The sequence below is a fragment of the Notothenia rossii genome (assembly GCF_949606895.1).
Source record: "Notothenia rossii genome assembly, chromosome: 7".
Taxonomy (NCBI): Eukaryota; Metazoa; Chordata; class Actinopteri; order Perciformes; family Nototheniidae; genus Notothenia; species Notothenia rossii.
In genome coordinates, this window is record NC_136905.1 from 49,425,792 (window position 1) to 49,437,852 (window position 12,061).

At 41.8% G+C, this 12,061-nt stretch overlaps 1 protein-coding gene across 1 annotated transcript; it reads right to left on the bottom strand.

Moving 5' to 3' along the window:
- Window positions 1–2,192: 2,192 nt before the first annotated feature.
- LOC307046881 (uncharacterized protein) lies at window positions 2,193–6,484 on the bottom strand. Its single transcript, XM_079693544.1, has 3 exons — window positions 5,790–6,484; window positions 3,585–4,837; window positions 2,193–3,315 (listed from the first exon to the last, which is right to left on the bottom strand). The coding sequence occupies exons 1-3, from the start codon at window positions 6,132–6,134 to the stop codon at window positions 2,913–2,915; spliced, it is 2,001 nt and encodes a 666-aa protein (XP_079549670.1). The 5' UTR covers window positions 6,135–6,484; the 3' UTR covers window positions 2,193–2,912.
- Window positions 6,485–12,061: the final 5,577 nt, after the last annotated feature.

Genomic DNA, 12,061 nt, shown 5'->3' on the forward strand with positions numbered 1-12,061 from the left:
GATAAAATTAAGAATAATGCGTCTTGAACTGGTTTCATTCATTAGTGTCTTTACGTTTCACAGACTGTTAGCTTGTTGTGGTAGGCTGGTAGCCTATTTTATTAAAGAGCATATAAAAATAAAGACTTGTGTTATGTCTTCCTCAGCGCCATATAGCTATATGGCGCTGGTCTTCCTTAATGCAATAGTAATTGCGGGTGCAAGTGGAGTCTCGCAGAGGTAAGACTGTGGCGCGCTTACACTGTAGGTGCGCCGCAGTCTGCGTGATCTGCCTATAGGGAGGGGCGGGTCGGCCCTGCGAGTAAAGTAACAAGTAAAGTAACGATTAAAGTAACGAGTAAAGTAACGAGTTACTTTATGTAGAGAGTAACGAAGTAGCCTAGTGTAATGTATTACTTTTTTTAGTAGCAACCCCATCTCTGGAAATGACCCCTTAAATTATGACAGATATGAGAAGACTGATCAATACCTCCATAATATTCAGTGTGGTTAGCTATGAATCTTCCAAAACTTCCAAATACCTTGTTCTGGACATAGTTTCTACAGTAAACTGTGCATCTCAGGTGAACATATTAACATTTTGCCTCAGGTTAAGTACCTTGGAATCATTATTGACTCTAATTTAACATTCAAAACACAAGTCAAAAAAGTGACCCAAAGAGTCAAGTTTAGCCAAGCAAATTTTAAATACATAAGAAACACAATGACATTGAATTCTGCCAAATTATACATGAATGCCATGATCATCTCACATCTTACATACTGTCTCACAAGCTGGGGGCAAACTAACGGCACGTCCACACTACAGCTTCAAAAAAAGCTTGCCGGCGGGCGTGTCTGAAGCTCGACCAACAACCAATCACATGAATCTCCCGCCCCTGACACACAAGCAGCGGTTTGATTGGCTAGAGCTTGTACTGGCATATGATTTGATTGGCTGACGCTTCCACCGAAAGCTTCAGAAGTTTCAAAAGTTGAACATTGCTCAACTTTTGCAGCCTGAAACGCCAGGAAAGCTCCGCTCTGCTACCCACAATTCAGTTCGGCGAAAAGCGAGGCAACGTGACGTCACCCCATTCAAAGTGAATGGGCAGACGCGTTGGAAACCTTTTTTGAAGCTGTCGAAGCTGTAATGTGGACGGGCCGTAACAGCTCCACACTGAAGCCACTAGCAACCCTTTACAAACAAACCCTCAAAGTACTGGACCAGAAACCTAACCGCTCCCATCACTGTACCATCCTCAACAGGCATAACATCCTGAGTTGGGAAGATTTAATAAAGTATAGGAACATTGTTCTGGTTTACAAAATCCTGCACAATACAGCCCCTCCACCTCTTAACTCATTGGTTACTCAAAATAACAACACCAGACTGACCACTAGAAGCTCCACACGTGGCCGACCTATCAGTCCCATTCAGGAAGAGTACTTTTGGTCAGTCATCATTCTCGGTCACATCAATACAAAACTGGAATTCTCTACCCACTCAAATCAAAGACATACATACACATACCACCTTCACAGCTCACTTAAAAACATGGTTCACTGAGAACTACACCTGCACACACTTGTCTGTGTTGAGTATGGCGTAGTGTGTTACATGTTGTGTTACATGTTGTGTTACATGTTGTGATCAAGGATGTTGCCCCTCGTTTCTGTTATGTGATTGTGATGTGCTATATGTGACATGTACTGTATGTAGTAACGTGTATTATTTATTGTTCTATTTTATCCTCACACCGGTATCTACTTGTCTTTCCTCCTTTTTATTTTATTTTAATATATTTTCTTATAACTAATGTTGTTGATATATTGTAATTTTAAGGGTGTCTATTACCATCTGGCCGGGGAAAACTGCTGGAAATTAGCCATGTCGGCTAAAGCTGCACCATTTACTGTTTTTGTGACAGTTCATCGATGGGGACTGTCCACGACACTATAAATAAATAAACTAAACTAAAAAACAGTACAGTAGGCCCACACAAACTGCAGAACACTTCTTTGGGAACACTCAAATGATTGAATTCCCATTTAAAATCAGGAGACTAAATACGAACATTATATGCAGACACAGATGTGGTTCAGAAACACAGAAATATTAGAAAACAGACCATTAAGGCAAAAAATATAGTTTGATGGATGCCGTCAAAACTCAACACAATAATATGTGTGGGTGTGTGTGTAGGGTTGCCAACTCCCAGAGTTTCAAATAAGGGACACATCTTGGCAGCGCGGCAAAACCCCCCATTTTTGGGTTAAACCCCTCAATTCCAGTCTAAATTTTGTGTCAAACACCCAAAGTGTGAGGTTATAGTTAGGTTATAGACATGAGACATGAGAAACAGATTATCGTTCAATCATTTATTTTTTCAAATGTGCAAAACAGTTGTCTTTAAATAACTAAATAAATCAGTGCAAAACACACCTTCTGAACAAAAACATAAATATACACCTTCTGAACAAAACACATAAATATAAACCTTCTGAACAAAAAACTGTGTGTTTGAGATGTAGTGCAAACATATTTGGCCTCTTTGAAAGAAAAAATAGATTAGTGCAAAACACACCTTCTGAATAAAAAACATAAATATACACCTTCTGAACAAAAAACAGTGTGTTTGAGATGTAGTGCAAACATATTTGGCCTCTTTGAAAGAAAAAAGTAGATTAGTGCAAAATCGTAAACTAAAGAAAAACACACCACCTGTGTGTGTGTGTGTGTGTGTGTGTGTGTGTGTGTGTGTGTGTGTGTGTGTGTGTGTGTGTGTGTGTGTGTGTGTGTGTGTGTGTGTGTGTGTGTGTGTGTGTGTGTGTGTGTGTGTGTGTGTGTGTGCACATTAAAGCAGAAAAAAAATACTATTGGCAAACCCCAAAACTGCCTATGGAACAACCAGAGACGATGTCACACAACCCTATTTCTTCCACTTGTATTTTTGTTGGCCTTTTGCAGCAGCAAGGAGTTGTCTATCCACCAGAGATGCAGTGTAAAACTCTGAGCAAGACTCTTCATAATTGAGAGTGACAATCAGCTCACTCTTAATTAGTTCAACAGAGCATCTGTTCCGCACATCTGACCATTTATTTTTCATCAAAGAAAAGACCCTCTCCACGTACCCAGTAGAGGAAGGGATGCTGAGGACAAAGGACACCACAGCCAGAATGTTTGGAAGGTCAGCTGCCCGGCCCCTGAGAACTGCTACCCACCTCTCAGCTGTTCCCTTCAGCTCCCAATCATCCTTTGACTTTGTGAGGTGATCGAGGAGGCTGTTTGCCGTAACACACTCATCAAAGAGCTCATCCATGGAGAGGTTGAGCCTGCGAATAGAGATGAAACTGGAATTCAGTTCAGTAGCATTATTAAAAACTACTGAGACACTTGTTGAATTCATTTGATAAAATGTTATATTAAAAACAACACATAAAAGCCCCGTGCATTTGTTTGCATTTAAATAAGACATGATTTGTATGATGAGAAGTATTTATGTATAATTTTGTTTTTTATTAATACAAGACAAAAGTGGTGTGCATAATATGCCAGTATAAAGGGAATAAGTACAAAGTGGTACAGTGTGTGAGTTACATACCTGGCAACTAGGTGTAGCTTCTCAATGATCTTTTCCATGTCTTCATATGAGATGTTCCCAGATGTCAGACAGAGTGGCTGCAGGTAAAAGAGCCAGTTTTCCTGAGAGAATGTGAACCACTTCTGCAGATAAGTGATGGCAGTGTTTAAGAAGGCTGTAAACTCTTCCCTGGCAAGGTTAGCTTCAGATGGAATGAGACGCCGAAGCTTTTGTTTGGTGAGGTAGCCATAGAACTGATCATCTCTTCTCTTGATTAGTTTTCTCAGAAAAGAGTCCATGATGGCATATAGGTCAGCAGATGTGGTGGCATCCCTCTCCAGTTTTTTGACCGACTCTTCAAAAAGCATCAGGACATTGTTGCAGAAGAGGAGATACACCTCTGCAAGATCAGCCTCCTCTTCAACCCCAGCTGCATCTTCAGGCAACCTCAGCAACTCTCGCAGCCGCCTTGGACATTCATCACCGAGGCTGATGAAATATGACTTCAGCGCAGTCCAGTTCTCCAACAAGCGGCTGATTGCAGGGTTGAGTGACAGCCATCTGGTCACCACATGGCGCAGAATGTCATGGAACTCTACATCCAGAAACTCACAGAACTCCTTCAGGGTCTCTCTCCTTTTGGCAGAGATGGAAAAGTGACCGTACACCTTCAGGACAATATTTTCCACATCAATTGACAGCTTATCCAAGGCATGTTTCACGGTGTTATGGACCACATGTGCATGGCAGTTGCCACGGAGGATCTCGCTGTTGGACTCCTTCAATTTTGTGAAGACAGAGTTATGGATGCCATAATTGACATTTGCATTGTCTGCACTGAATGCAGACACATGATCCAAAGTTAGACCCATTTTGTCCAGAGAACTTTGGATTGAACTGGCTATCCCTGCAGCAGACTCATCTGCATTTTCAACAAAGTCGATCAGCCTTTTAACAATGCCCTTCTCTGGAGTGAAAAACTGCACAGCCAAGGGAAACATCTTACGATTGCCTCTATTTGAGGCATCAGTTTGTAGAGAAAACTGGAGCGGCTTCACTTCACTCTTCAAATGGCTGAGTACCTCTTCAACTGCCTTTGGTGCCAGGACATCAGTGACCACTGCCTCAGCTTTTGTCTTCCCACACGACATCTTTTTTGCGATTGAGGAGTCACTTAGTGTTTGCAGGGTCAATTTGAATGCACAATCAGATGAGTTATAGCTCAAATTATGTTTGACCGTGTGATAAACATGGGCTACCTCAGCAGCAGTTACCTGTAAAAGAAAAAGAAAATATCACTATACATATAATCATTGTAATATAATATTATATATAATATCAAATACTACCTGATATGTATTACACATGTATATACTAGCTGTTTGAGTGTGTATAGGTTGTATATAGTATGCATTATTTTTTATTATGAACAGAGGTGGGTAGTAATGAGTTACATTTACTTGAGTAGCTTTTTGGATAAATTGTACTTTGAAGAGTAGTTTTAATGAAAAATACTTTTTACTTTTACTTAAGTAATATTGTTCTAAAATAAGAATATGGTTGGCTGCTCTACCCACCTCTTGAATACAATATATATATATATATATATATATATATATATTCCTTCCCTCCCTCCTTGCTTCTTTCCTTTCTTAAATCTGTACTTCATTCATTCCTTCTTTACTTCCATCCTTCCCCCTCTTTCCTTCTTTCCCTCCTTACTTCTTTCCATCTTCCACTCCTTCCTTCCTACCTTACTTGCTTATTTCCTTCCTTCAATCTTTCCTCCTTCCTTCCTTCTTTCCCTAGCTCCTTCTGACCTCCCTTCACTCCTCCCTCCATCCTTCAGTCCTTCCTTTCCCTTGGTGTCCTCTATAGTGGACACAATTAATTTCTGGGTCTCCGGAGGTGAATAGTAGTTTTAATGAAAAATACTTCTTACTTTTACTTGAGTAATATTGTTTTAAAACAACAATACTCTTACTTGAGTACACTTTTGGCTACTCTACCACCTCTGATTATGAATAAATATTAGTCATTACATCTACTTGCATCATTATATGATTAAGTTGATCATATATTGTTTAAAAAATATCACAGTGTATCAGTGTTGGGGTACTTAATTACATTGAACATTTAGCAGTATGAAATTGACCAAACAAAATGTTTGTAAATGTAGGTTTAATTTAAATTCATATACAAAATGAACATCCTTATTTGACATACCAAGTTAGCCTCTGGAGTTGCTGGACGAACGAGGAACTGTGTCAAGGCTCCCTGGCTTCTCCTTTGCTTCTCTGTTTTCATGTGGTTTTCACCTGCAGCATGTTGTTTAACGTCAGTTAGTCCTCCGTGACTAACTGAAAATTGTCGGCGGCAGACAGTACAATTTGCCTTGTGCACATCGTCCCTTACGCTTTCTAGCCACACGTATTCTTTTTCCCACTCAGTTCTGTAGTAACTCTTTCTTTTCGTCTTTTTCTTCGGCGGAGGAGGAGGAGAAAAGTTGTTTTTTGCATCACTTTCGGACTCTGAGGAGGTAGTTTTGTTTGTGCTTGTCGTCGGCAGCATCTTCCATGTTGGGCAGGACGAGCAGCATGGAGGTGAAACGGTTGCTAAGATACGATACGTTATAGTGATTGGCTCCTCTGCTGCATGACTATGAGTATTGACCAATGAGCTGAGCGTGCATGCTGCTGCTCCCACAGCTCAAGATAGCCCCCCCTGCTTGTGTGTGTGTGGCTCTGAGAGGTGCGCACGCAGTCCTCAAGAGAGCGAATGACTGAGAATCACCATAACGAGCGGTCATTCTTCCACCACCCCAAAATACGGGACAAGGTGCGTCCCGTATCAGTTCATTACGGGACAGGTACTTACGTTTCCAAAAACGGGACAATCCCGTATTTTACGGGACAGTTGGCAACCCTATGTGTGTGTGTGTGTTTATTTATCACGGGCACATAGTATCTGTCCCCGGCTGTTTGAAGAGCAAGCATGGGAAACAAAAGACAGTGTTTACCTCTTTGCATCCAGCTAGTCACACACACAGTTACAATCACACTCCCTGTAATTGACATAATTAATAGATAGTTTAGCTATCGATCGTAACTGAAAGGCTGCCTGTCAAACGTAAACATTCAGCCACGTGACTCGCAAACTCTCGCGAGAGTTTTACACAAGACGGATCCTTTCTAGCCATAACCAATTCACAGACTGCACCGGGTGCTGACATTGGCGCCCGGTGATCATCAGATTTGACGACGCTGATCGGCTGAAATTATGTTTCGGAGGCACAGATTACAGATAGCAACAGTCAGCTGCTAGTGGCTGCTGCTGCACTGGTTGAGGGCTCCTCTCTTAGCGCCCAGACGAGAGAGGGTAATGATACACGGGCAAGGCCAGGCAGTAAACATTTGACTTATCAGTAACTTTAGACATCGTAACACAATTTTAAACAAGATTTTATTGTAGATTATACATTTTACTGATACCAATTATATAATATATATTTTTTTTAAATGTATATACTATATATCTTTTTTAATGTGGGAAGAGGTGGGGTGGCGCCCCTAGCGCCCCTATGGGCCGGCCGTCACTGGGTCTGTGATTTATTTTGTGAAACAGAAGAACAACTAAATAAATGCAACAGAAGAGCTCGCCTCTTTTCAGTCATTTAAGCTAAAGTGGGTTATTGAACCTGAAGCTTGTTGTTTCTGGCCTCCTCGACTACGGTCTGGGAGCCGACAGGAAAGTTCAACACACAGATGGCCAGTTCGCCCCTTTGTAGCATATTATTTCGATGAGAGATGAGCAGATCGCAAAAACTGCGGCATTTGCACAGCTCCTTATGGGTACTGCAATTTGTGAAGTGCTTTCCTCTGTGGTGAAACGATCAGCACTGCACCACGGAGGAAAGCGGCAGAAAGTCGCCTGGAGTTAAAGAGAGCGGGGCTGTGTTCCGTGCATGGCTTCCTTCTGCAGGTAACGTGGAGACGCGGTCTGGCGGCGGTCTCGTTCAGGATCCGAAAATACAATTTTAATATTTTGCACACTTATTCCACTTATTCAGTGTGCCACTGGTTACGGTGCCGCGTGCCAATGGTGGCACGCGTGCCTGGGGTTGATGACCCCTGCCTAAGAGTAAACTTTAAACACACCCTCTGATCCCCCTTTTTGAAAAGGGGAGCCACCACCCGGCCTGTCACTCCTTCGGTACTGTACTGTAGAGCAGTGGTTCTCAAACTTTTTTCAATAATGAAATAAAAAATAATTTGAAAAAGAAATTCAGCCAAGTACCCCCTGATCAGCGCAAAAACAATTTGTTCGGGAAAACAGCGTATATAAAGAGGTACAGTACAGCCTTGCACCATCAGTGTCTTATTTATTAAAACAACAACATTGTAACTGAGAAACACTTAAATGCTACATTTCAAATGTTTACAATCCATGACTAAATTCATGGCAAATCAATTTTGACATCATGCAATAACACTAAGACGACATTAGTTGCATTGAACTGATCTTTTTAATAAGTTGTCCTTACAATGTATTGAGAAACATGGGCTTGTGCTTCACTGAGGATCTTTGTCATTCTGACAAGAAGGCAAACTGCAGTTATTACACTTCGCGTTTTGAAATATGTGTAACTGTTCATATAAAACCCACACTACTCAAACTTTGTTACTTTTCCTAAAATATGTATATTTATTTATTTTGGGTCGTGGGGAATGAAGAGAAAAAACAATATGAGCATTTTATGAGCATGGGATTTTGACCCCTCATATAAATACATGCATAATGCTTTGCAGCCACACGACGTTGCCAAGCATCACTTATTGTTTAGGTCCTTTGATAAGCAGGCAGTGGCAGTCATATAATTAATTAGAACTAGCTATATCTGATTTGGACATAAACGCGAGTGAAGTATAACAGGACGCGAGAGAGAGATCAGATCATAACGGAGAACACGCAGGTCTTCCGGATCACATCTCCCCCGCTGTGACGGACCGGTGAGCGGAGCAAAATACACTAAGAGTTAGACCTAACACACTTAGCTAGTTTATCTACTCTGGAACTAGCCAAACTAGTTATACATATATTTATTCTTTACTGTCGGGTCACTTATTACAGGTTCAGCGAGCTGCACGAGACTGACGGGCTGAGAGGAAAAGAGAGCACCCCGTTTATTTTTCCCATTTTATTATACAGAATGACTGTAAACCTTTAAATAAAGTAGTTCATCTACTATTAGTAGTTTGTTTAAATGCATTACTTATGTTGTTTTTTTCATTAACATAAAATAAATCTTGCGTACCCCCTGCAGTACTCCAACGTACCCCTAGGGGTCCGCGTACCCCCATTTGAGAACCACTGTTTTGACCCTCCAGAAAAACGCGGGCAAAAATACTTGATTATGCGATTAAACATGCAGGGTTTTTATGTGATTTTATGCGGTGAAATCGCGGGAAGTTGCGAAATATGCGGAAAGTTGCGAAAAATAATAGATATTTTTTTAAATATTGGGCTGTCTTATTTATTCTCTCTCACACACAACCTGCCACTAACGTTAAATCCCTTTCCTATTCAATTAAACACATTCAATGTTTATTTATTGTAAAAGCAATTGGGCTATTTTAATCACACTCTCTCTCTCTCTCTCACACACACACACACACACACACACACACACACACACACACACACACACACACACACACACACACACACACACACACACACACACACACACACACACACACACACACACACACACACACACACACACACACACACACACACACACACACACACACACACACACACACACACACACACACACACACACACACACACTTCTCCGCCTCATTCTGTTTTCATTTACTCGTTCGTTATCTGACCAGCTTCAATCTTGTAGGCTACTCACTTCGTTTCTTGTAGCCCTCGAAAGGGTTTTGGAGGTTGATGCCTCGGTGAACGTGAGTTGTTTGGCTTTCTTGTCCGCAGCAGCAGAAAGCATTTTCGAATGTTTGAATGAATCAAAGTGGGTCGTCACCGTCTAGACTTATGCTCCAACACACAGTTGCACGGGGTGCAGAATAGTTTCCCCCCACTTTCGGGAAAGACATTGGGGTACTGCTTTGCCCGTTCTTTAGCAGAAATGTTCGTACACACACACACACACACACACACACACACACACACACACACACACACACACACACACACACACACACACACACACACACACACACACACACACACACACACACACACACACACACACACACACACACACACACACACACACACACACACACACACACACACACACACACACACACACACACACACACACACACACACACACACACACTTCTCCGCCTCATTCTGTTTTCATTTACTCGTTCGTTATCTGCAGCTTCAATCTTGTAGGCTACTCACTTCGTTTTTGGAGGTTGATGCCTCGGTGAACGTGAGTTGTTTGGCTTTCTTGTCCGCAGCAGCAGAAAGCTTTTTCGAATGTTTGAATGAATCAAAGTGGCTCGTCACCGTCGACTTTCTCTTATGCCTCAACGCACAGTTGCACGGGGTGCAGAATAGTTTCCCCCCACTTCCGTGAAAGACATCGGGAGTAGTAAGATTCATCCCGCTTTCATCTCATTAGTATGCATAGAGGGTGACAGGTGCTGTGACAGGTCACACCTTCCCCTACTTATGCTAATGAGCTAAGTCCCGCCTCCCTTTGTTCGAGGTGTGAGATCTCAAGTAGGTGTGATATCCTAAGTAGGTGTGAGATCCTTCGATAGGAGGGGGTTGATGTGTATTCACAGGTGTGAAAAGCCCCCACTGTTGCGCCTTATGGTGTATCATAAAAAATGTTTCAATCACATTAGTATGCATAAAAAGTGACAGGTGGGCCCGCCCCCAAGTTTATTAAAACAAAATGCCGCTTCCATCACATTAGTATGCATAAAAGTGACAGAAGGGCCCGCCCCAATTATGTGATGTCAGAAGACCGAGGGGGTGGAGTGAGATAAAAAAAAAAAGAACCCCGTGCAGATAAAAAGCCAGTCATTTCCAATCATCAAGTCATCTCTCCAAAAAGAAAAAATGGCCAAGAGACGCCTCGATATGGGTTTAATCAGCGAGACGCCTGTGACAACTTACCGCCATCAGTCCGGAGCGCCAATCAAGAAACGGATGCAGTATCTGTGCCGGGTTCAAACACCTCCGGTCGAAGATCTTGAAGAGAAATGGCTTCTGGAAAATGAACATGTTTGGGGATACGTATTCAACTATATGGCGAATTAACTGCATTTCTACAACCTGAAGAATGGAGAAACGTATGGACCCCACAGTGTTAAAGCAACGTTGACCTCAACAGATTGGGCTGTGTTAACTCTGGTGTCTTCCAGAGATCTCCACGCAACCATTTTATCGGAAGAAGTAGTGCATCAAGAAAATACTGTGGAACCAGCGGTGTACAAGATATTTGCAACAAAAAGCAAAGAAACACAAACAAAAAGCGAGATCAAAGAAGAGTTTTCACCTTTACCCCTCAATGTGGAGGAAGAAGAAGGAAATATCCCCCCGCCGCCAGAAGTGAAAAGAGTCCTGACAAGCACCGTCTGGGAAACTAAAAGCGGACCATCTGGACGATGGTATTACCGCGCAAGCCGTTTGCTGACGCAGGGGGGAGGGGTTCTCTCTAAAACACAGTGTCCTGCCATCTCTCTCTGTTTCTGCTGATGTGTAAAATATACAAAATAACGTTTTATATACTTACTCTCTTGTTAAAAGGTGATGAAGTTTGTAGCGTAAGCCAGCCATCAGTGTCAGCCACTAGTCTCCCAGTGCAAGTATCTTGAACAGAGAGTGTCATGTTGGACTCGCACTTGACTTTTTAAGAAACATATCCAGAAAGTATCCAATACCATGAAATTCAACTTGCAACATTTTAAAACAAATTAGACCTTTTTCTTAACTGTCAATGCTGCAAAGTCATACCTCCACTGTAGGATTCTATCCCACATTGAATACTATTTTACAAACTGGTCATTTGCTTGTGCCACACACCTGAAACCCATAGAACAGCTGTTCAAGAGAGCTATCCAGGTGTTTGACAGAAAGCCACAGTCATACCACCACTCAAATTGTATCAGCCTCCCATCGACTTTTTAAAATACTGATGTGTTTATTCAAAAAGCATACTAGCACACAAGCCTGTTTTTTGTGTTTTCAGTGTTTTCAGTGTTTTCGGTGTTTGTGTGTCGGTGTTTCAGTGTTTTTGTGTTTTTGTGTTTTTGTGTTTCTGTGTTTTTGTGTTTCTGTGTTTTCTGTGTTTTTGTATTTTTGCAATTTTGTGTTTCTGTGTTCCCTGTGTTTGTGTCTTTCTGTGTTTCTGTGTTTCTGTGTTTTCTGTGTTTCTGTGTGTCGGTGTTTCAGTGTTTTTGTGTTTCTGTGTTTTCTGTGTTTTTGTGTTTTTGCAATTTTGTGTT